Source organism: Acinonyx jubatus, chromosome A1 (genome assembly GCF_027475565.1).
Source record: "Acinonyx jubatus isolate Ajub_Pintada_27869175 chromosome A1, VMU_Ajub_asm_v1.0, whole genome shotgun sequence".
NCBI classification, from domain to species: Eukaryota; Metazoa; Chordata; class Mammalia; order Carnivora; family Felidae; genus Acinonyx; species Acinonyx jubatus.
The window spans coordinates 118,663,346-118,689,914 of record NC_069380.1 but is presented as its reverse complement, the minus strand read 5'-3'; the positions used below and the strand labels follow the sequence as shown (position 1 = coordinate 118,689,914).

Below are 26,569 nucleotides of genomic sequence, written 5' to 3'. Positions count from 1 at the left end.
TTTACTCCACCAAGCTATGATGAAGACTGAATGAAAGAAAGTTATAATCATAGCTAGTAAATAGTAGATTCATAGTAAATGTTAATTTTCTTTCCCTCTCCTTTGTTTCATAAATATGGGGAAAAGAGTTCTAGAGCTATTAAATGACTTGCCCAGGGTCCACCAGTGAGTCCTGTGTGTTGCCCAGAGAATCCAGTTTCCCCTCCCCTGGCACCCTTCTATCACTTCTTACTGTCTGTTTCTGTTCAGCATCATTTCAGCTGGGTAGTTCTTTGTCTGGGGTTCTTCCATCTGGCCCACAAGGAGCCTGGGTGCTGGCTGCCAGACTGCCTCTTTGGGATAATCAACTTCTTTCTCTCCCACAAGACTGCCATGGCTGACGTGGTTTTTTTGTTTTGTTTTGTTTTGTTTTTACTAATTTTGTCATACTCTAGATGTATGTGCATGCTCTCACTCTGTAACTCAATGCCAATCGATTTGAAGAATGTGAGTGTTGTGCCCCAAATCATTGTAGAATGAACTGAATCATTATCTGCCCTCCATGGAGGAAATTTCCCTGGGGATTAATAAAATTTGTCAATGGCTGTTTATCTGCATACCTGTTAGGAGGCCAGAGCTGAAACCAACAGCTCCCCCAACACACACATGCACACACACACACCCACAGGCTCACAACAGTATCCCACCGTCAGCACTACTGACATTTTAGACTGGATAATTCTTTGTTGTTGGGTGTGGGGCTGCCTCATGCATTGCAGGATGGTGAGCACTATCCCTGGTCTTTACCCACTAGATGCCAGTAGCAAGCAACCCCCCCCCCCACCCTAGGGTCTCCTCTGTCTCCAGATGTTGCAAACATTCCCTGCAGGGCAAAATTGACCCAGCTGAGAACCACTGGCTTACGTGATTTCACAGGACCTTGTGACCACTGGTTTTGTCAGAGTCCACCTCCTCTCGACAGCCCAGCACAGAAAGGAAGCTAGAGGAGACTTCTGTCACCAATTGTTTCCCCCCTTTTTAAGACTTCTGCTACTGGCTGGCCTGTGACCAGGAAAGGCTCTGAGTGTCAAAGGATGGCTCTTGCCTTTGTTGGAGAAAAGCAAGTCACTGGGAGCCAGCACTGAGATGTCCAAACAGAGCACCCTTCTGGGGTGACCTGTGGGTCCCAGTCAAAGCTAATCTCTCCTTTCCTTCTTCCCTTCCCTCAATCATGTACCCTGATAGCAAAAGGCAGGAGGTAGTGACTCACTTTCTTTAACGGAATAAAGTTTAATACATGGGGACGCATGGAAAGGGAAATTAGTAAAACAAACCAAGCAAGCCATAAAGAGAGAGAGAGAGAGAGAGAGGGAGATAAAGTTAAAGTTATCAAACCCCATTAATTTATTAAATAAAAGGTCCACTTTAAAAATAACCCTTCGTGAGGAAGCACTACATTTTAACAGAACGCACCTCTGTAGGATGAAATTGCAATGGTCTTTCCCTTCCTACTTCATGCCTTTGATTTTCTAAGGTCTTATTTTAATAGGTACACATTATATGGATTTAGGAGAAAAAAGAGCCATTTTTAAAAGAAATGAAAAAGGTAGGGAAACATTTATCAAAATGATAATGTCAGTTGCTGCTTTCTCTGTTTTCAAATGTATTGAAGTGTATTTCTTGACCACCCAGGTCAAAAAACTGAACACCACTGACCTTCCAGAAGCCCCCATCCTGCATCCCTTGTCACACCTGAATGGAAATTACTTTCCTGATTTTTTTAAATGTTTTCTTTATTTTTGAGAGAGAGACAGAGAGACAGAGCATGAGCAGGGGAGTGGGAAGGGCAGAGAGAGAGAGAGATACAGAATCCGAAGCAGGCTCCAGGCTCTGATCTGTCAGCACAGAGCCCAGCACAGGGACTGAGCTCATGAACTGTGCCACAGTCGGATGCTTCATGGACTGAGCCACCCAGGCGCCCCCACTTTCCTGATATTTAACAGCACATCTTACTTTTGCTTGTTTAGAATATTGCATAGAAGGAATCATCTAGTATGTATTCTTGTTTGTATCCAATCTGTTAAGGAATGGCATTCAGGTTGTTTGTAGTGTGGAATTTATACTGATATTTAACAGATGATTCTAAAGGGATTTCCAAAGTAGCTTTACTACGTAATTCTCCTACAAGCAGTATATGAGAGAGAGTTCCCATTGCTTTTCATTCTTAATGGCATTTAATTAAGCTGGTCAGTCTTTCAGTATCAATGTGGGGTTTTTTTTTAGATCAATAGTGTTAATGAAAAATAACCCTTCACAAAATTCACATGCATAAAAATATCAAAATATGATGTAAGCAGGAAACAAAAGTGAAAACATTTATATTCCCATTCCTATAAAATCAATATATTACATATAAATGATTGTATATGATATATTGTTATTACATTGTTTAGCATTTATTTATATATTTTGTAGCTAATTTATTCTTTTTTTGATATTTAAAATTTTTTTTTAATTTTTATTTTTGAGAGAGACAGAGAGAGAGAGAGAGAGACAGGCAGAGAGAGAGGGAGACACAGAATGTGAAGCAGGCTCCAGGCTCTGAGCTGTCAGCACAGAGCCCAATGCAGGGCTTGATCTCACGAACCGCGAGATCATGACCTGAGCCAAAGCCGGCTGCTTAACCCACTGCGCCACCCAGGCACCCCTGTAGCTAATTTATTCTTAATAATAAATATTTACCTCGATGAATTATATCTATATGTCGTTGTGTATCCGCCTTTATATAATATACTCACACACAAAGAAAGCGGAAGAAAGGACGAAATGTTAACTCTGGTTATAACTGATGTTGCAACTACAGTTAACTTTTATTGCCTTCTTTTGTTTAGCTGCTAAACGTTCACATTGACCATCTTTTATCCAAAGTAAGAGACTTTTAAAAATTACCAATAAAGTTTTCTTCACTCAAACATGAAATGTAATTTCACCGACCGGTGGTATTTTTATTATCGCCACAGCAACCTCCCCATCACCTAACTCCAAGGCTCCACTCGGAGCCATCCACCTCTCATACATCCCTTCACCTTGAACCTCCTTGCCCCAAGGCTATGTCTAGGCATCCTGCCATACCTTACAGGCCAATGCTTCTCAGACTTTGACCTGTGTGTGACAACCTGGGTTCTGATGAAATTCAGATTCTGATTCAGTAGGAGTGTGTGGGGGTGGCCCTGAGAGCCTGTAACTCTAACATGCCTCTGGGTACTGCCACGGCTGCTTATGCACAGGATCCCCTGAGAAGCAAGCCTCCAGACCTTTTTCCCTTCCCCTCCCAGACTCTATTTCATTCCAACTCCTTGTTGCCTCTTTTCTGCCTTTTTTTTCCCCCCTAGGTTACTCTGAGAATTTCAGAGCAGAAACAGCAAGGGAGGGAAACAGGGTCAGAGGGAGGGAAAGATCTGGGGGAAGTCAAGTTCACGAGATTAGGCCCATGAGGTTGGGCCCGTGAGAAACATCCCAAGGTCTTGTGCCTGTAGGAAATAGAATTGTTGGACCTCTTACCATTTGTTCTATTTCCCAGGGTTTTTACTTATTTATTTTATTTTATTTTATTTTATTTTATTTTATTTTAATTCATTTATTTTTTTAATATGAAATTTATTCTCAAATTGGTTTCCATACAACACCCAGTGCTCATCCCAACAGGTGCCCTCCTCAATACCCATCACCCACCCACCCCTCCTTCCCACCCCCCCATAAACCCTCATTTTGTTCTCAGTTTTTAGGAGTCTCTTATGTTTTGGCTCCCTCCCTCTCTAACCATTTTTTTTCCCTTCCCCTCCCCCATGGTCTTCTGTTAAGTGTCTCAGGATCCACATAGGAGTGAAAACATATGGACTCTGTCCTTCCCTGTATGACTTATTTCACTTAGCATAACACTCTCCAGTTCCATCCACATTGCTACAAAGGGTATTTCCCAGGGTTTTTAAAGAAAGACCCTTGGAGTTCAGCACTTGCAATGACTTCCTCCAGGGCTGCCCTTAGGGTTGTGGGAACCCCTATGGGTCTCCTTGGGTCTGGGTCTTGCTTATTTCAGAGGTCTCTTTTGTTTGGGTGCTTCCGCTGGGGCAGAAGATGGCATCTACCCTGCCTGCATGTCATGAGCCAGAAAATAATCAATTTTCCCCAACTCAGTAAGAAGCTACCCAAGATACCCCTTGTGTGTTTTTGTCTTTGGTTGACATTTATTAATAAAAGAATACTACAAAATATGGGAGGCAACTGCACTGAACATGTCTCTATGTTGTCTCACTAACTTTCATTCTGCTCTAACTCCAGAATCTCCTCACGGCCTCATAAATATCAGTGTAAGGTACCCCATGGCTAACAGACCCATGTGAAGTTATGTGAAAGGATGATAGAAGGGGAAAATGGTGGAAAACTTTCCACATCCTGACCTTTTGCTTCTGCTTTTAGAAACTTTAGATGAAAAAAGCATACTCACTGCAAACCTCATGGGTAAGTCGGATTTAATTCCCATTGTGAACGTGGAAACCAGGCTCTGCAAAGTGACCTACAGGTAGCAGCGTCCATAAGAGTGGACCAAGATAATCACTATGCTATTCATTTACTTGAGCAGGAAAATACTCTCATGCCTCCCATTCATACAGCTGAGTGTTATTTTCTCTCCTTCTTTTTTCATACCCTCTCCCATTTGTTCATGGAGGTGGCAGAGAGAGAGTCCAGTGTCCATCTTTGACATTTCATTTCTAGGTACCAAGATATATTCTTTCCCAGGGGAGAGGGGGGAGAAAGAAGAATTTGCTGACAGCCGTGGTGCTCCCATCCCCAACTCCCATTAGTTGACTCTTTGTCCATTGTTGTCTACCCTTGTCCAATCTCTCTATATTGAAGGCAAACTGGAAATTCACACTGGACTTTCTGAAACATAACCTGCAGCTCTGGGTCATGCAGGAGATGAGTCATTAAACCTGGGCACATATGGAAATCAACACTGAAAGGGCTTGGGTACCTATGTCAGCCCCTGGGAGGCCCACAGTCAGAGGGAAGAGTGAGGACAGCCCACCCATTCAGGAAGACTTTGGAACAACACCATCTGAAAGGGTCCACCCACAGCCACCTTACCTCTTTCTTGTCCTTTGTTCTCTCTTAGGTAGACCAGCTGTTTTCTCTCAAAAACCATCTGAAACTGTTAACTGGGGGGAGATGGCAAAGCCTCCCATCCGGCCCCTCCACGCATACCCTCAAGTTAGGGGACTGGTGAGGGCCCAGGCAAAAACCAGTAGAGAAGAGGAATGACAGCATGGTGCATAGAAGCACCTCCTCCAAAGTCCTTGTTCACAGATCAGTTAAGGAAACGGAGGCCTAGAGAAGAGTGTGGCACTGGGGGTGGGGGGGTCATATATATCAAACATGTTTACTCTGTATATCAGACATTTGAAAAGCAAACAGAACAAAAAGAGAGAAACAGAAAAGCTGAGATGCACAAGCAGAGAAACCAAGAGGGATGAAGGAAAAAATAAAACCGGCTTTTTTGTATGTCGGAAGGGACATGTGGCTTGGTGATTTTATGTCTTGGGGATGTCACATTGAATTGTTTCACTTCCACCAGGGATTTTATAGCTTTGGACAGCACGTTGCAGCCCAGACCCAGTTCTTAGCAGAGAAATAGCAAACTCATTTCAATGTACCTGCTATCTTCAAGTTACAGAGGGTGTTGTGTTTCTTGTTACCCTAAAGACAGGGGACACGGTAAAGGAGAAGAAAGGGAGATAATAAGCCAAACACCAAACTTGGTGCCCAGACTTTCCTTTTGGTGCATTCATGACGTGGTTGTCAACACTAAGCAACAATCCCACGGGGGTGAATCCCGAGCTCTCTGGGACTCTAAGTGTTTGGAAAACCAGCCCTCCTGGGCCTTTGCTGCCCACGCGTTGCTATTTTTAAGGCTTTCAAGGTGAATCTCACTTATTAAAAGCTGAAGGTGTTCGGCCAGGCTAGGAGCTGTTATCTACCCCCTACTGGGATAAACGCCTATGGTGACTTGTGTCCCTGACAGCTGCCATTAGGGCTGAGATTGACAGGGCTCCTACGTTTCGTTCCTCCCATGGGAAGGAACGCTTCTTTTAGGTTGAAATTGGAGGGGAGGAAAAGTGTTGTCTGAGAAGGTGGTATTTTTCCCTATTTCAGTGCCCTCATTCCAAAAGCTGTGATCTTTCTGATCAAGTCCTGTTCAACTCAATTTGTCAGAAGGATGAGTTTTTGGACAGTGGCTGTATGTAACCGCTGGCTCTTTGTAACTTCAGGGCTGAGATGTATGAGGACATATTTCACTCAGGTCTCTCCAGAAAGCTCATGGGGAAGTCTTTCTCCTGATTCACCATCAGTACATCCCCACTGGGTCCTCACATACCCTCTCCTCTACACAGCTTCCCAAGTGCAGACAGCAGCCTCACATCCTCACTACCCACATCACAGTGCTTCCGCGGGGTGTTCTCTGGACCCTTGGTTTGTGGAGAACCCAGCTGCTGTACTAGGTAGGACAATGGTGTCACATACGTTCTTGAGGCTTCTCGTTCTTTAAAGCTGTCGCCTGTAAGCCTAAAGCTAGCTTATCCTGTTGACATCGATCCTTCACTTGTCTATATTATTTTGGAACAATGGAAACAAAGTCTTCCCTACAGTGTGCGTTTAACAAAGTTATTGGCTCTATTTAAGCCATTTATGAGCTGGGAGGTCAAGAACTTCATAATTTCCCAACACAGGGTATTCCTAAATTTTTTTGGAGGAAAGCCACAACAACTCACATAAGAATTCATGGGGTGGGGGGGTCGCCTGGATGGCTCAATCAGTAGAGCATGTGACTCTTGATCTCGGCCCTGAGAGTTCAAATCCCAGGTTGTGTACAGAGCTTACTTTTAACAAAAGAATTTAGGGGCACTTGGGTGGCTCAGTCGGTTAAGCCTCTGGCTTCGGCTCAGGTGATGATCTCACAGTTCAAAAGTTTGAGCCCCATGTCGGGCTCTGTGCTAAGAGCTCAGAGTCTGGAGCCTGCTTCAGATTCTGTGCCTCTCTCTCTGTCCCTCCCCGCTCATTTTCTTCCTCTCTCTCTCTCTCTCTCCCCCTCTCTCAAAAAATAAATAAACGTTAAAAAATTTAAAAAAGAAGAATTCATAGGAGAGTTGCCCTCCAAACCCCTCCACTACTTTGGTCTATCTAAGCTCTTATCCCTCTGCTGGGCTAAGAGACAGCGTGGTGCCACATCTGTGTTGGTAGTAGCAATGATCTATAATGATAGCATAGGGGTGTCCAGGCAGGTATCTGGGCCTGCCCCAAGTCAACTGGCAGGCGACTGAGTCTAAGAAAGGATTCCTCTACACTGGATGCTCATTTTTCTGCTGCTTGGCCTTAGGTACCTTGTGTGACTCTTTACTGTGGGTCTGTGCAGGACAGATGTCGTGAATTTAGAAGACTTTTTCAGAATAACTCCATTGCTTTTGTCAGCCACCTACATGAGAGTATTTTAGGAGGAATGTCCCAGCTTGGGGCCATAGATGGGGTTCTAGACCCAGGGTTCTAGACCACAACTTGAACACATCCCTTCCTCTCCCTGGGGCTCAGCTTTCCCTCCTGTACAAAGTGGAGACGGGATAAATTAGCCTTTCCCAAAACGTGTACCTCAAAACTAGAAGTGTGTGTGGTAGGCAGTTAGATAGTTGTGTGAGGCCCGGGTCCCACAGGAAAGAGGAGGAGCTGGGGGTGGGGGGGGGGTGGATGTTGGGCTGGAGATATCTGGGACCTGCAGTCAGACATATCCTGCCCAGATGGTCAAGGAAATTCGAATACAGAAGCCACAGGACATCCATTAGCATTGTGGTTTGGCCCACCCTCCTCCTGGTGGGCTTTCTTGAGGGATGCTATGTAATGAATAAGACAAAAGAACTTTACAAAGGCGCATGGCCCCAAGGAAGGAGGCTTCCTTCATGGCCAGCTATCTGGAAGGTCAAAGAACTGTCCTGTCAGTACTTCACAAGGAGCTGGATCAAACCAGACAGACCCAAGATGGAGGATACCAGGACAGGAAGCCCTCACCAAATTAGGAAGAAAAGGCATGAAACCCTGCTTTTTGCCCCAAGCAATGAATATTTTGTCCCCCAGCTAACAAGTAAAAAGCCTGGGACCAATTCTGCTGGGGCACTTAAGCCTCCCCCAAGCTGCCTACACCCCACTCTCGTGAGTGTGCTCAGTAAACTCTGCTTGCTGGAGAATTCTGGTCTCTTGGCTGAGTTGTTTCCTGCCAGAAGGCTACGAACCAAGGCTGTACTGCTCCAGGCAGTGACAAGAAGCATCCTTGGTGAGAAAAGTCTGGAAGGTTCTGGGTTAAATAAAGTCTGAAAGTTCCTTTACTGCATAACTCCCTGGGCTTTGAGTATGGTAAAGAACACTTTAACATTATCAAGTGGGGTGGGTAGAAAGTTATATTCCCTAAGCCTTATGTCATCTAGTCCCTTTCCCTCTTTTCAGTACATATCATGTGACAAGTGTTCTGCTGAATACACTTCAATGGGCAGCATAAGGCAAAATTATTTCTAAAGCCCCTCTAAGAAAAAGAATTCTTTTTCTTCTGTGTAATTTTTCCCTTTTGATTAAAAATCATACAGAATACTTAGCTCTATCGGTGATGTCATAAAAGGCTGAAGAGGAAAAGAGAAGAAATATATACAAATACTGAGAGGGTTGAAGGGAAACTCCTCTTTACAATATGCATTTTGGATAACAGTAATAAGAAAAGTTAGGGATTATTAAGTATTTACTTAAAGTACTATAGACTGTGTTAAATGCTTTACTTGAATTATCTGATTTAATTCTCACACTAGCCTTAGGAAGCATCTATTATTTTTGTTCCCTACCTACAGGGGAGGAAACTGAAGTTCAAAGAGGCTGGATAAATAAAGTGAAGCCGCCTGAGTAAGAAGAGGCAGTGCTAAGGTCTCCACTCATTGTAATTCCATCCTAAGATTTTTTTTTTTTAACTTTATTTATCTTGAGAGATGGGGCGTGGGTAGGGACAGAGGGAGAGAATCCCAAGCAGGCTTTGCGCTGTCAGTATGGATCCCGACCCCAGGGCTCTGCCTGCCGAACCGCAAGATCATGACCTGAGCTGAAACAAAGAGACGCTTAACCAACGGAGTCACCCAGGTGCCCCTTATTCTAAGAATTTTAAATTACAAGTTACTGTCTCCTTTTCTGTACCCCGATCCAGCAAGCTGCCACAACAAACCAGAAATAAACGAATTGCAATGGTAATTACCCTCCATCTAAAATTCTTGAGTTCACATGAAATAATGTTGAATCATCAGTCTCTTAGGTCTACTGAAAATAGATATATATATATAACAACTAAATGTTACCAAATGATTTATTATGATTGGTGCTAAGTTACAATGTATATGAAATGGAGTCATTTATGGAAACACATAAAAAATAGTTGCCTATTTCTGTAATTATATTCACACAATCTGAAATATAGTTTCTGGTCTGCCTTTTAAAATATATCCACAGAATGACTTTTGTAGTTTTCACCACACAATTTTACAATACTGATACTGCACCTGTATCATTTACCATACTAGATGAGCTAAACAGAATATGAAAGCAGATAATAGCAAATTGGTTTTTTATATCATCAATGATTCCAAAGAAAATAGTAGTTTCCATTGGCAGTGAAAATAGATGGTAGTAATTAGCATTGTAGAAATTGCATACATAGATATGTATGTATATATTTATATGTTGCTCAGGGCCATTGTTCCATCAATAGGCAGCTGCCTTTTAGGTGGACCAATGGTGGCCAAAATGGTGTGCAATGCCATTGGGACAATTAGTAGTACTACCTTTTATGTCTCTCTCCCCCAAACAAATAGGTAAGAAAGTAATACAGCAGGCTAAAATCTACAGTGTTACATACCAAGGTAAAAACAGTTATTGAGTTATTAGAGTCACAGTAGTTTATGTATATTTGCTATTCACAGACCGCAGACTTTTTGCTGGATAACCGAGCTGCTGGAAATTGACGACATGTAGACATGCATTCGTGTGAGTCCATAATTAATGATGTTTATGCTGTAATAAGCACATTCATTTTAACACCATTCAATAAACAGATGCCTTTAAAGTTTGAGCTAAATCTGCTATCACAATTATACACAAAAAGAACCTGTAAACAATTTGACACTACACTTATGTACAAGCGAACTGCATTGGAAAGGAGAAGAGGTAATTTCAGTGGGTGCCACTTGGTATACATCAGTGTGCAACAAACTGACCCAAGTCATCAAGCACTTGAATGAGGTCAGGAAAAAGTAACATGAGCAAGGCCCCAATAGATCACCACTCGATATTAGTACCAGCAAAATTCAGACTCCTCTATGTTGACATCACATTCAAAGCATCAGCAATGGATGTAGGAGGAGCTTGATAATTCCTGGCAATCCGTGTTTGGAGATCTCCAGGTGACCTCATCAACAGGGTCTTGATTTTTATAAGTGTCGAGGGTGATGCTGATAATATTTAAATGTGTCCATTTAATTTGGACAAATTATCTTGTTGGTTAGCTTCAACCCAGTGCTCTGCTGGTTCTGAAAGATGAGGGGAACAGGAATTCAACTGAGATCATGAGTTCAATTCCTTCAGCCAACACAAAGATTCTTGATTTTACGGAGTAAAGTCTTAGAAGGGAAGCAAGCTGGACTCCATCACTAATCTAAAAGGCCACCCATTTATAGCAGATCCCATTAAAGCTTTCAATAGGACTCTCTGAAATGCAAGTCCCCTAAGTTTGTATTTCTCTGTGTTTTTTAAAAAGTTTATGTATTTATTTTTGAAAGAGAGAACATGAGCAGGGGAGGGGCAGAGAGAGAGAGGGAGAGAGAGAAACCCAAGCAGGCTCCATGCTGTCAGTGAGGAGCCCAACACCAGGCTCAAACCCAAGAATAGTGAGATCATGACCTGAGCTGAAATCAAGCATCAGTCACTTAACTGACCGAGCCACGCAGGTGCCTCTGTGTTTCCATGTGTTTTAAGAAGGATACCACTCCATGAATTCATGAATCCATTTCTTTATATCAGAAACAGAGTAATCAGGGGCTTTGGCACTCCTCCACCCCTCCTGATTTACAAAAAAACACGTTACTCTGTCCTTTTATACACTAAGAATATTTCAAGCAAAATTCTCCTGATTCAACAGTCTCCTTTGGAATTAAAAATAAATCAGTGAGAGAAAATGATAGGGGAACTTGAAGCCAGGGATGAGGTAAAACTTCCCCTCTGCTCCAAAATCGCTGGGACAAACAACCACTCCTTTTTCAAGTGTTCTTAAAGCTAATTAGAACGTTTAATTGCTACAAAATTGATTTTTCTTTCATATGCTTTTAAGACCACATCTGCAGGGAGCCTATGGGGAAAAAAAAGTGACCGTACTGAATTATCTTGCAAATGCTTCTGATTGTGTGAGCAAACCTGACAGGTCCCTGGGAGAAGGATTGTGTGCTTGGACAGGTAGGCTGGCCCTGGGCTGGGAGTCAGGCTATTTCTGAGGGGATGGGCTTGTAGGCATACAAACTGATCCCATGGACCTCCAGGAAAGCTCTGTTTGCATAGGTTGACTGAATACGCAAATGTGTTATGTGGTTATGAACAAAAACATAACTTACCATATTCTTAAGAGTGCCGCGATTAAATTTAGTCATTTGGCCATTCTGTCTATAAGATGCCAAAACATAAGCAATGGTCTTTCACTTCACTGTATGTTGTTCCCTCTTTGAGCAGCTGTTTTGGTGTCTGTCTGAACAGGCTTACTGGGTTATGTGCAGGAGTCTGGAAAGTGTTTGGTTATTATTACAACGTGCCCTTAAGCTGTACTATATATTTACAATGTGCATATTACAAATTATTTACTATAGTCTTAAAACAAACAGGTAACTAGCTCCACATACAAATTGTGTAGGGTCACAGGGATCCCCTTCCCACGAATGCTAAAGTGAAACCAGTAGGGAAAGAATAAACTAATGGATAGCAGGTGAAGTACCATTAGTGTAATAACCACTGAATTTGTGCTCTTGTAGACCTATATAGTCTTATTCTTTTCTTCTTAAATATCATATTCATTTGGTGGGGTTTTTGCTTTTTGTTCTTTTGGGACTTTTTTTGGGGGGGGGTGGGAATGATCATGTTCGAAAACACATAGTTTGGAATTCAAACCACTAGTTCAAATAAGAAAGCCAGTTTTTACAAGTTTGACTTTTCCTTAAATGCACTTTGGTTTTGTATCCATAGATGTTATACCAACGTATTCTAATCATATTTTTGGTACCATAATATATACACACTCATAGTGGGAGATAACTTTGGAAAACAGTACTATCTAGGAAACCAATTATAAATAATAATAATAATAATAATCCCTCAAACTCAAAATCCCAGTTTCAAACTATCAGATTTATGTGTGTATACATATGTATAGATATAGATAGATATATACATTTAGATAGATGTACACACATATATACATATATACATAAAAGTTATATATTAACACACATACACACCACACATATATACATATTCTTCATACACGCACTCCTATTTCAGTGCAGTTTCCTTTCGTGGCCGCCTCTCTTATTTTCCAACTTAGAACAGTAATGATGAGATTCTGGGGGCAGCCAATCGTGTTTGGATTTCTGACCTATCTTGAAAAAACTGATATTGCTTAGAAGGCCCAAAGGTGAAAATAGCACATACATGCACGTACCCACACACACACACACACACGCACGCAGGCCTATTTTACCTCCTGTGAGATCTCCCTGGTAACCTGTAAACGCCCAGGAAGCATGTGTAGGCACCATCGTCTTAACACAGAACGTATCTCACCACTTTGGGTTTCTTAGGGCATCAGTGTTCCCCAGACATGTGTTCTGTAACGTTACTGCCCCTTGATAGGGCGTGTGTTAGGAAGTACAGTCTGTGGGAGGCAAGACTACCCCTCCAGGTGTGCCCTTCTTTATCTCCTAGGGAGGTGCACGTCTAATGGGATTTATAGTTTATTAGCTAATGACTTTCCGGAAGGGTGTCAGGCTGGGTTCTTCCTGGCTACCTTTTGGTTAGAGTAGAAGAAACCAGAAACAGGTGAAATCCAGAGAACAGAGACAAAACATTATATAATGAGGTGGTTGGAGTCTAATAAACCCAGATGGAAATCTGGCTCTTCCACTGTCAAGTTATGTGCGACTTTACCTTTCTGATTGTCACTGACTTTATCTGTGAGGACAGTAACAGGGCCTACTTTGTTGGGTAATTATAGGGTTAGATAAGGCATGTTTTCTGGCACATATTCCTTGTGTGCACACTATCCTTAATATACGTCATTTATAACTTAATATTTAAATTAGAAATCTAGAATGTGGATCAGAATTACATACAAAAATAATGTTAGTCTAGGAATTGAGGGATAGGAATTCAAGTGCTGTATCACACACGTGATTCCCCAGTACATTATAATGCTCACCACAGTGGCCTGTACATGGTAGGCACTCAACAAAAGCCTGCCAAATGAATGCATGAAAAAGGAAAGAATGCATGACTGACTTAAAGTCTCTGGGTCCCAGTTTCCCTTGGATGACATGAGGATAGAATGTTCTGACCTTTATTCCAACACTGGGATGTTGGCATGAGAAGTTGAAAGAAAAATGTAAAATATTTAAGACACAAACATGTTGTGTGTCCTAATGAAGTCAGTACATACAAAAGAAATAATATGGCTCAATAGCCAGGGTCTATGCTCAGACTTGTCACGTCTTTGAAAATAAGGGCATGGGGACCTCCAGTATGAGAATGAGAGTATTTTCCTAGCTCTAAGTGTCATTGTTAGCAAGGGGGTTTTCAGCCTAAAGAAACAAAGTACATGATAAGCAGTTTAAGACGATGAAATCATTGGCCTATTCTCAGTACTTTTTCTCCCTTTTTCCTGTTTCATTTCTTAAGAGCACCTGTTAGCTACTGTGGTTTGGCTTGAAAAACATCCCTAATAGGGTCCTGTGAACTCAAAATGCTCCCAAAGTGCTTTACACCAAACACAGTTGTAAGATTGATGACTTCACTGAAATACCGTTTTTCTGAGGCAGAGAGTGACTAGAAGACAGAATCCCAGACCGCAGACCTACCCCGTCATTACTGACACCCCAGAAACCAGGATGTAAACTTCTCTAAATCTCAGCATTCACATTTGCATAAAAGGACAATTGTATCCCATCTTAAGTAAACCCTGTAGAGATGTAAGGTGGTATAATTACTATCACACCACCTCATCCAATCTCCTGAACCAGATGTCCTTTCTCTTCATGGCAACAATGCTTTGGAACATGAGAGCCAACCCTTAATTCAGGGTTTTTCCATCTCAGCGCTATTGACATTTGGGGCTGCATAATTATTTGTTGTGGGGCTGTCTTGTGCATTCTGGGATGTTTAGCAACATCTCTGGTCTTTACCCATTGGATGCCAGTTAGCACCTCTCAAGTCACGACAATCAAAAATGTCTCCAGGCACCTGCCAAAAGTCCCCTGGGGCTTTGACAAAAATCACCCCTGAATGAGACCCACTGCCTGAAATACACGTAACCCACACAAATCGAAGAAGAGTGTTTCCTGAGACTGTTTCTCTCACATACAAGAATAAATCAATGACCACCGGCTGCAATTGAGAAAAACTGCCAGTAATCACGGAGAATCCTGTGTATATTTTAGCTTTCATGGTTATCTTTTTTTCTTCCCTTTCCTTTTCTATTTTTTTTCTTTTTTGAGTAAATGTCATTGCTACTAGTGACTATATGAATAAAAATGAGTTTGATGTTTACCCTGAAACCCGTGGTGCTCAAAATCCACATCTGCAGACCAGCTTTACTCAACATTGTCAGGCACTGACACCCATAGTAAAGACCAATTCGTGCTGAATTCAAAGCTTTGAAACTTTGTAACCGAAGACTTTTTCCATGCATGCAGATAGCATTATCATGGACATTAGCCACTGACCCAACCCTGACCTAAAAATCGCACAAGTGTGCGTATACATTCCCATACACTCACACGGAGGTGCAGTTACTAAGCAAGTCTCCGCTACTTTCTGGTGCATCAATCTTGCTTCCATTTGTGATGGATGGAGCCAACCACCAGCAGCAGAGAGAGTCTGAAGTGAGGCTGATTTTTATTGTGCAAATGCAGGTAAATTAGCTAAAGGTCAATTCTAAGAATCAACTGACAAGATGAAAGAGGTTGCTGGAGAAAGGAGACACTAAATCCTCCAGTCAGCATGTAAGTGCTTTTAGGAGGCTGATTAACAGGAAAATCACCACTCCTGTTCAACCCAGGACAAACCCCTAGATAGTTGCAGGGCTAGGGTACATTTTTCTTTAGCTTTTTCAAAGTAAATTCCCTAAATAAAGCAAGGGTGACAGTCTAGGAACTAAAAATTCTTTCCCCAGTAAACAACACACTTTGTTCACAAACAAGAGAAACATTTTTTTAAAGGTTAGGAAGCTGGGACAATGAAGGGACCCTACTCGTGAAATAGAGGAGGGAAGCAAGCTGAATCCAATTTAACATTTTAAAAAAATCTTGGCCAAATAATCTTAACTGGCAATTTAAGTTTATTAATTTTATTAACCATTCTTTACTTTCCTATGACAGTGGTGTTTAAATATTCATGGAGGATCATCATGAGAGTGTATTTAAGCCATTCATTCTCTATTTCTTGTATCACGTGGGAATTTGATACCTGCCCAGTTATTCTGTTATATGGGTAGAACCAGCTGGATCATTGAAACTCCCTAAAATGGTTTCTATCTTAATAATTATAGTACGGCCATCCCTTCTGGTCAGAGTGGAAAATTATAGAAATTCATCTCCTTCTTGCCATCGTATGTGAAATATGAAGTGTTTTGAATTTTCTTTTTCTTCCTTCCTCCTTTCCTCTCCTCTCCTCCCCTCCCCTCTCCTTCTTTCCTTCTATCCTCCCTTCCTTCCTTCCATATTTATTTTCCCTCATGGGTTTTGCTTGCCGGTTTTAGTTAATATTGGCATTCAGGATCTTCAACTATCTGAGAGTGTCATAATCTTGCGTAAGTCAAATTGGACAAACTTAGCAATTCAATGACTCAGGATCTTATTGGTGAGATGCAGCTAAATTCACTAATCACTGCCTATTCATTTTGGTGGTGTTTATATGTGCAGTTAATGGGACCGCCTTTGGGGCCACACACACCACCATTAAATTATGGATCATTATCAAGTTCCTCTGACTCAGACTGCACAAGGCCTGGAAACGAACAACTGTCCTTGCGAAACTTCACCTTTTTTTCCTTCCTTGATGGGTATCATAAGGATACATCTCACTCAGAGATGTGCTCCCATCTACCCTCAGTACCAAGACATAAAACTATATTGATGCAGGCTTTCAGTTTGGCAAAAAACAAAACAAAAACAAAATATACAAATATGCACAAAATGGAAAGGTGCTGTGGTTGACAGGCAGATGAAAGGGCAGAAGAACCATGGAATCTACTCTGCCCTAGTCCTAGGATTCTTTTCTTTGGGCCCTTTTTTCTTAAGATAATGAATAGTGTAAGCCTTGGCTTCTTTGTAGTGGAAATAAAAGTGAAAGGAAGTGAGAAAATACAGACCTCTGCATAGTTCCCTCAACAGAATTTCTTAAAGGTCCAGAGACCATCCCATCAAAATCATTAAAGATGCTGGGCCAAAATGCATATTCCTTGGCCCTACTAGAAGTTTCTGAATCACTCTCTCTGGAGCTACGGTAAAGGGATCTGCATTTTTACAGGTACTACAAAAGATTTTTGTGCAAACCAAGTATTGAACAACACTGCTAAAAATTTGCAGTGGAGGTCACTAGGAAAAGAATCTCCATTTGAATGTATGTTGCAAGATGAGAAATACAGATATTTCAAACATATAAGTTCTGTGGTTGCATCATAACATGGTGATTATTAAAGTTTAAGACTCTTTTCTTTCAGCAGGGGTGGAGAGCAATAACCATTTCATCTAAATCCAGAGTGATGAAGGCAATATAAATCAAACTCATTCCAGCAGGTTTCATTTGGTCTAATTTCTCTGCAGATATTAATCACTGTACAGTCCTGTACAAATGACATCTAACTCCATTTTAACTCAGAATACAGAATACTCACTCAGATTCCTTCTCTAGTGTGTTATTTGACAAATAAAAGAAAATAAATAAATTGGAACAGTGGGCCATCAAGATTGCAAGATGCCAACAATGCCAAGACATTAAGGAGAGAAATGGCCCATGCTAAACCTACAACCCAGCATGCAAATTGGCAAAAGCATTTATCTGCTACAGAGTCACCAGGGGAAAAAAATGACTCTCTTCATTTTTCCTTTGAAAATTGCTATGTCAAGTGGAGGTGACAAAGAATTCTCCCTAAAAGTTCACAGAAAGACTCTCATTCATTCTAGCAAAGATCATCTAGAAGACCAAGGTTAGTCAAATTCCACAGCATGGTATCTAGTGGCAGAAAATACCAGCACTCAAATGCGCTGGGTTAATTCGTCACGGTACATACAAAGTTGGAAGGTTACAACTATAACGAAGGAAAACGTCTGAGAATCTACGTGTGGCTCCCATTATGGGAGCTGGTGTCAGGAAATTTTGCCAAACACCATATATGCCTTTTCTTCTTCTCACTGAAGGGTGTTTTGCCTGTGGCAGCAACAAAGGATAATCAGAGGGGAATCTAAAGCCTAGAGAAGCAAAAGTAATGCAGAAGCACAAGCTGTTGACAACTAAGAGGGCCCACGATGAAGAACACACATCTGTGCCTAGGAATAAAGGTGCCTTTGAATCAAACAAGGGCAACTGAAAAATGAAAAGGTCCATTAGTTTTCTTCTAATAAATGTGTCTCCCTAAGTGAATCAGTTGAGGGTAGACATGGCTAAGGAGGAATAAAGGGCGAAGGGAACACATGATTTGTGCGTTGTTCCCCTTTTATTTTAATTAACCAGGCATGCATGTCCAGTAAGATAACTGCCTACAATCACAAAGGATTACACCACAGCATATTCTGGAAGCCACCTCACTTTGTTGTTTTATGACCACATCTCAGTGCAATTTTTTCTCAGCAGGGGGAGGGAGATCACGACACCACAGTGATCTCACAGTTTTATTTTCCTGTCTCCCCCCTTTCCTGCTAAACATAAGTCACTTCCTTTTTGATAATGGGTAGGAGGACTTCATAAATGTGTTTCTGACTTCAGGAGATCCATGGACCTGTAGAGAGTGACATCCCCAACCTCACTGGATTTTAGCACTGCAATCTAAGTTGGGGTTCTATACATATGATTCCTCATTCATTCGATCCATCGCATGTTCTTAGTTTCTTCATATCAGCAAATTACGGCCCTCATCATAACCAGTATTTAAGAAGTGAACCACATATATCGTTCTGTCCAGAAGTGAACTACAAGTTCCTAAAGCTATTCTAAGCTCTGGGAAACTGGCATGAATCGGGGGTAACCGAACGTTTAATCGTGTAACTCACTTACTCAGAGCTCATTTCCATTGTGGCCGGCCACACTTTCCTCAGGGGATGACTGCACTCAAACAAGGACAGAAGCTTCCCACGGACTTGGTGGCTCCTCACAGATTTCCTGATCAGGTCTATATTCATCTCCATAATCAACACCCACAGTTGTCTTAGCTATTTGGACTACTTCGGGTAGGTGTCAGTTTAGAGCTGACCCAGATTAAAACTATTATTATTGTTTTAATCAGATTTCCTACCACCAGTTTCGATCACTGGGGAGGTCTAAGGATTGCCTATGGAGAGAAAAATTCATGACGGGTCAAGGGTCAGGGACGTACGCCATGAACATTTTCTTTGCAGTGTTGGGTTTCCTATGGAAAGCGGGCGGTAGAAGCAGTGGGGTGGACTGACATCTTCCTCCTCCTCCAGTTTTTACTAGTGCATCTCTGTCTTGACACCATTATAGTCAGGCCTGAAATTTAAGGAAGCTGGAACCTTGGGCAGTTAATGTAGATGGCAAATTCCAACAGGGCCACAGGAATCATCCGAACTAAGTGAGTTTGGGGATATTTTATCTATATTCAATTTCTTCTTGACCCATTCAATTCTGTGATTCTTTGCAGGATTGCTATCATTGGGATGATGGTATTTGGGTATGGTATTAAGGAACTTTGAAAGGAAACAAGACATATTGGTAGGCTTTACAAAACTATGTTGTAGTTACGAACAAATGCCTGCTAATATACTAATACATAAACGGACACCACTTAAATTCATTAATGGTAAATCTCTTAACAACTCAACTCCCAGGTGAACTTTCTTTTTCACTTAAGTAGACCTTTAAATTCCATTTGAACCTCAGGACAGGAAAACATTGGCTGCGTTTGTCGCCCAGAGGTGAGGGCAAGAATTACAAAAATTCAGAAAGATATCCATATACTAAATAGGCACTAGTAACAGGAATCAAGAGAGAACCTCTTACATAATAAATGTGCATCAACAAAATATTTCAAAAGGAAGCGAGTGGTCATTACTTTTCCCTCCTACAGACGTCATCCAGTTGCCTTTATTACCTGTGATACATATACACATACACACACACACAATAAAAAATAAAAATAGGAGTGCTTGGCACACAAACAATGATTGACAAATTATTGTTTAAGTTCCCACTGAAATGCATAAGGAATGATGAAAATAAAAACTGGTCTTTTCATCCTCATTTACCACAAGCCTATGAAAGACCTATTAGTACATTTATGGAATACAGAACCATATGGATAGATGGCTATTAACAGTTTCTTTTTGGCTGTGTCTCTACAGGCCAAAGATGGACTCAAGAAAGATAGCTTAGAAAGCCAAACCCTTCATTTTCAAGCTCTAGTTATCCAGTTGGGTTGTGCATTCATATCAAGGAAATGACAGCCACATCATAGTACAGACACAGCCAAATCCCAGAATACTAAAGACAAGACCAGCTACCAGGAAGTAACAATGTAGCACTGTAGTTTGAAAAGGCTATGAGAAATCAGGTAGAGTGTGGAATACAAGTGCTTCTTAAAGAAACAAAACAAAAGGCTGGACCCCTATTCAAGTCCTGTGTGTTGTTCTTACTTCCACAGCCATATAGGGACGCAGAGAACTGAATGCAGATTACATGAAAAGCCCAGGCCATTAAAACGTGGGCAGGAAGGACTCTGAAAACATTGAGAGAAGGAAGGTAACTCAGCTCAGGGTGGGGAAGGCTGAGTGTGGGGTCAGGGAGAATTTTCACAGCTAGGAATGTTTGTTTCTTTAATACAAAGAATGTTTTACTAGCTCTTCTCACCCTCTCCTAGTGCAGAGAAAGAGCAAAACCGTACTATGGAGCCTGAGGGTGTTCATTTCAAAATAAGGAAGACAATTTGTTGATGACGAGGGTTACCTGATGGTAGAAAGTGTTGCCAAAAGAGGCTGGGAAATCTTCCCAGAAGGGTTTTAAGAAAGGAGCTGAGACTCCTCTGTCTGAAGGAGTCTAAGAGGTTGCTGCTGGGAGCAGGGGTGATCCCCTTAGGATGCCCCGGCCCTGGGGACATGTGCACTGTGTGTATGTACATACATCGCTGTGCTTGTGTTTGCACAAATACTCATGCGTATGTCGTCAATATAAACTGGCACATAATAGATTTGAGTGAAAAGTCATATAAATCTGCCATTCCCCCCCACCCCATAAACAAAAAGGAAAAGGAAAATTAAAAAAACCCGAACCTATGCCATTGGGCCAGATCTCTTTCTACCATGCTCTCATTTAAAGGGGGAGGGAGAAGATGAGAGAAAAACCCAGTTGGGGAGAGAGGACTCCCAAGGCCTCTCAGCTACTCCTCTGTAGCTGGCTCTCCTTATACGTAAGATGCTCAGCACACGGGACCCAGTGAACAAACAAACAAGTAACCAAAAAGAGATTTTCTTATAATTCCACATCTGGAAAGAGATCTACCCTGTGGATTTAAATGTTAAGGTGAACTAGGTAAATAGGCAGTAGTGTATCGATGGGCTACTGTGTTCTCACAAACGTATTGTTAGTTGTTACTTTTCTTTCAAATGTGAATTTCGCTAGGAGGTTTATTTCCAAATGGTGACATGATTTCTTTCTTCTCCCATTGCCCCGCCCCCCGCCCCTCCCCTATAGATGATACTTCCGTAAAAGTTCAGACTGCCAAGGATGTTTTCTCTCGGGGAACCGATCTGGGATTTTGATCTTAAGGAAATCCTGGATGCATTTCTCCAGCTCTTCCTCAATGGAGAGCTTTTCCTTAACAGCTTTTTTTTTGCTGCTCATGTTCGACTCCCTGGAGCCCGAAGTCAGAGTCCGGAGCAGATCGCTTTTCCGTCGCATCTCCGACTGCTGGATCAGCTGCACGGGGCCCTTCTTCATGGGACGGTCCAGAGTCTGGATGTTGGTCTGGCGTGTCACGGGCCCACAGATGACCGTCTCCTGCGGAGAGCTGGCCTCAGACTGGCTGTCGCAGCTAGAGGTGGAGAGGTCGTTGCAAGACGTGCCACTCTCCCCTTCTTTGTCGCCTGCGGTGCTCTTGCAGCAGCAGTGGCAGTGTGAGGATGACCACCTGGAAGGCTCACCTGCAAGGAAGCACAGCACCCAAGGGGTTAATGCCAGCCACCTCAGTCTGGAGGAGCAGCACAGCACCTGAACACACACGCACCCAAGCGTCCACAGCCACGTCTTAGAAAAAGCAGGGGGCCACACAGGCCGGGCTACAGCATGACTGCCCAAAAGCCAAATCTGCTGATGGAAGGAAGTTAGTGGTCTACTGCACAAAAGGAAGGATGGTATCACGCTTCCGTCCACAGGCATTGTGACCAATGGCTCAGCTGCACCACCCACTAACCTTGTCACCCCGGCAGTCCCCTTCCATTCTCAAAGCTTCAGTTTCCTCACTGGGAAGGTGAGTATAATCACCCTCCTACTACCTTGAGTTTGTAGGGAGGATTTAAATAAATCAAGTGAAATGCTTAATGCAGTGCATGATATTTACCCTCCGTAAATGCTACCTGATTTTACTGTGGCTGACGTTAAACCCGGATCCAAAGCTCCACGTTACTGTAATCAGGTACAAGAGGGGAAGGGTCAGGGAGGGCTTCCTTTGTGGCAGCCCCCAGGTGAGTTCTGCACAGCCATCAACTCATGGGAGCCGTGTGATAATTCTATGAGCTCAGCAGCCCCACTCCTAGTTCCCATACAAGGAAACTGAGACAGACCCTGAGAATTTAAGAAACTTACCCTAGTCTGTACATTTTGCAAGTGGCAGAGCTGAGATTTGAATGTAAATTTCCCAAATACCATAACCAAAGCAATTAATCATTCTTCTTGAATTTGCTTGACTGTAAAAATTCCTGCGTTTCTTTAAAAAACAATGTTCAGGGTTTAACTTCTCTCTGAAGTCCTTGCTCACCTCTCCTCAGAAATATTTATCACTTTTTTCTCTGAATTATGGTTTTGTTTTCAAAGTGCCTCTATTATTGCACATATTACATTTTGTTATAATTCTTTTTTACTTTATGCATTTCAGCTATTCACCATGAGCTCCCTGAAGTGGGCACAGCTAGTGTCTATTGTTGTAACCCCAGCAAATAGCTCGGAGTACAGTGTAGAAATTCAATAAAAGGCTGTATCCTAACAGTCACTTTTAAGTCCTGGATCTAGCCACACCTGAAGCCGGTACTGTGAGTAGGCTTTTAAGCTCTATGAACCATTGTATTATATTTAAGCCAATGTGAGTTCCTCTCTTCCTATTCCCCTCAGTCTTGACTCATAGCATTTCATTCAGCTGTTTGGAGACAGACTCATTTTTCAGATACATGGTTGGTGACTCTCTGAACTAGAAAATCTACAGTTAGGGAACAAAGCAAGTTCCTAAACATAAGTCACTGCCCCCAGCCTTCTATGCTCCGAACAGTCTTCTTAGAGTCATGAACTTGATACTATCTACTCATCGTATATTATATGCTGGGCATTTCATATAGCTCATTGCATTTAAGCCATAAAAAATAAAGGGAAATGAGTTCCCTTTATGATGCTAATATTGAGGACAAGGATAATGTAGTATCTTTATGTATTTAAAAGGAGACCCAGTTTTGATTTGTGCTATATCTTATTCTCATAAATAATGAATCATATTATAATAAGATCCCACTTTAGTGCCATTTCTAATATGGTCAAGGTAGAGGAAACCTAAAAGGGAAAAAGAAACTATTTGCAAAGTTATGTCCTGTCTTCTTGTAAAAGGCCTGTCATCTACATATCTAAATAATTTAAATATTTATAGACACTTATCTTAAACATTTTCCAGAGGGGGGAAAAAAAAGAGTCCCTGTGAATCGCAACTCCCAACTCCACAATTATCTCTAAAGTATACCCACTCTTTCAGACCACTTTTTAAAATGTGACTGTAATCATTGTATTTATACACTCATTAAATGAAATGCAACAATCCAATTAGCCAAAAGGAATCACCACAGCAATAATGTTCTACTTCTCCCAGGCTATTACCAATAAATATCTTCCATGCAACAGGGAAAATGCTCAACATGTACCAGCTGGTGACTGAAAATATCATCAAGAGAAAATGTTTTGTCTGCCAGCTCAGATTCCGAGGGTATCATTTCTCTCCTTCTGAAGGCAGAATCTGCCTCTACCTCTCTAAACCCAGCCATCCCTATACTAATATGACTTGATGGAGAAATGGCTCGAATGCACTGGGCCAAAAAAAAGTAATCATATCAGGCCAGAGCTGATCCAGTTTGATCCTTTTTGAGAAAAGTGCAGAAACTGACCTAAATCTTAAGAAAAAGGAAGGAGAGGAAAGAAGAGACAGACAGAAAGGAGAAAAAGAAGAAATATGTGCTGAGATATGCCTGCCCATTATCTCACAATGAAATGACAAAAAATTTTGGCCATAAACCCTGCTGAACAAGTAGAAGTGCAAGCCTGTCCTGTGCTCTTCTCCCTAAGAGTTACCTTCCCTTGGAGGTATTTGGAGGGACACCCGGGGCTTTCCTAAAAGTCAGTTTAGTAACACAAACACCATCATGGGACAGAGCGCCGTGTGTTTCTGCAGAAAAACGTACACAACACTCACTGCACGTCCAAGCCAGGAACCTGGGATAGATGCGGAATCCTCCCTAACCACTGGGCTGATCGTGGATTCCAATGTCAGCTGGGATTCTCCAGCTTCCGGGCAAAAAGAAATATTACTTTCCACCTCTTCCAGGCGCTATCACTATTAAAGGGAAATTGAACAACTTAATTTTAGTGGAGCCCATTATACTACCACATGTTTCAATATTTTATGAGAACATTTGAATGTTTTAACGTTTTTGGCAAGATAATTCATAAGAAGGCTTATGAAGTCTGTATATTAGGTCAGAATCAAGGAAGAGAATGGTATTAATCCAGCTGGAGATACTGTGTGAAGAGTCATCATGAAATGTGAAAGATACTCAAATGTAAGAAGACAGACACCACTCTGTTTCTTTTTTTGGAAGCATTGTCTCTCCGATTACCCGCTTCCCAAGAACTTAAACAGAGCAGAGGTTTTCAACCAGAAGAGGGAAGTGATGTGTGTGGGGGCTGGACACAGCCGCTCTTAAAGTCCCACTGACATGTGCTCAGCAGTCCTGGCAGACGTGGAAGGATCTGCAAAAGGTCAATCTTTCTGTAACTCAAGGTGTTCTAGAATCCCCTCAATTATAGCCAATTACGATCTCATAAATGCCTTGGTACTTAAAATCATAACATACTTTTGCTCCCAATCTGCTGAGCTTCCTATAGAGGCTGGAACATTTCTCTCCATTTGAAGAGAAAATAGGTTACAACTGATTAGCCAGATACAGGGAGAAAACCATTTCATCCTAAGAAAAGTCTGATTTATTGATACTAAAAAAGCAAAAAAAAAAAATTGTTTTTCGAGGGGTTTATTAACTGGTTAATGGTCAAACAGCACAACCGCACTCTTTATTTTTAAATAAACCATTGCTGAATTTGTTGGATATTCTACCATTTGTGGTGCCCAGCACAGAATAGAGGTTTGGTAAAAAATGTTTGATGAATGAATGAATGAGCCCAAACACATATGCTGAATTGCATTAAGATCCTAACAGGGCACAGCTTGTAGGCTCCAGAATAAGCCCCACAATTTGTCAGTTTGGATAAATTACTTCACCTCTATGAGCCTCAATTTCCTCATGTAAAAAATAAGACAAGGGGCACCTGTCTGGCTCAGTCAGTTAAGTGTCTGACTCTTCATTTCAGCTCAGGCCATGATCTCAGGGTTGTGAGATCCAGCCCTACATTGGGCTCCGTGTGGGCATGGAGCCTCCTTAAGATTCTCTCTTTCTCCCTCTCCCGTTACCCCTCTCCCATGCTCGTGCACGTGCTTGAGTGCTGCTTCTCTATATAAAAAAAAACAAAATAAAATAAAATAAGGCCAATAATAGTATCTCCCTCAGAGAGGTTTTAGGAAAATGAGACAATTAACGTGAAGGTGTTTCATGGCTGGCAGGCCGCACCCAAGAAGTATTGCTTTCATCTGTACACAAGTGCTCTACTAAAACCCAGACGCTAACCTACATAAACAAAACAAATCAGGAGCCTGTTAGATAAGATTAGTAGGTTCCCACCGATGAGCTATACAACCAATTGTTAGGCCTGGCTGGAACATCATGTGAGGAAGGACACGAATTCTGAGACTGGACTCATCAAGAAAATGTATAATGACATTTAGTAATGTCTGTTGTTGGTGTGGGAGTGGACCGTGACCACAAGCACACAACACAGTACGTGACCAGGGAGACTTTTGGAAAGAAGTTTCCTTTACCATGCAGGGCTTAGAATTTCACAAATGGATGCATCTTCTGAGATAAAAATTGACTTGACTTGAAGACACATAAAATAAATTTAAACCCAGAGCTGGGAGTAATTTGTAGTTTGGATTAACTGGGGAGGAGCAGGACCCTCAACTGGCCTAAGTCCTTAAAGCTCAAATCTTCCAACATTGTACAACTTGGAAATATTGAGGACCAATCAAGCGAACTGTACAACTGTACATGGCCCCTTTCGACTATAGCCCTAATGGCAGAAGTCCTTACTGATAAAGGAGAAATGAAAGAGGAAAGACTACAGAATATTTCTCCCCTATGAAAAATTCAAACTGAGCCGCGTGAAACATGACTTAGCAAACTCACAGAGTGCTTATGCATTTTTAAAAGAGGGAGCTCTGCAATCTACCCACACTTCAAATTCTCCACCTGCTAATGGCTGTGAGCACAATGCACATCATTTACAACAACAGCTGGGAAAACTGCTTTCCCCTGTCTTCCCTGTCAATGATGTAGGAGCCTGCCAGTCTGGGAGCTAGGTGGCTAGATTTAATTTATTGAGGCTGCTGAAAGACTTTCTTGGT

The 26,569-nt window shown here is 41.8% G+C and overlaps 1 protein-coding gene across 1 annotated transcript in view; it reads right to left on the bottom strand.

The window, feature by feature from the left end:
• Positions 1 to 9,400: 9,400 nt before the first annotated feature.
• Positions 9,401 to 26,569, bottom strand: part of KCTD16 (potassium channel tetramerization domain containing 16) — a 261,110-nt gene continuing 243,941 nt past the window's right edge. Inside the window, exon 3 of the mRNA XM_027042517.2 lies at positions 9,401 to 21,728. Within this exon, the coding sequence (XP_026898318.1) occupies positions 21,274 to 21,728 (455 nt within the window). The 3' untranslated portion in view covers positions 9,401 to 21,273. The remainder of the gene's footprint in view (positions 21,729 to 26,569) is intronic.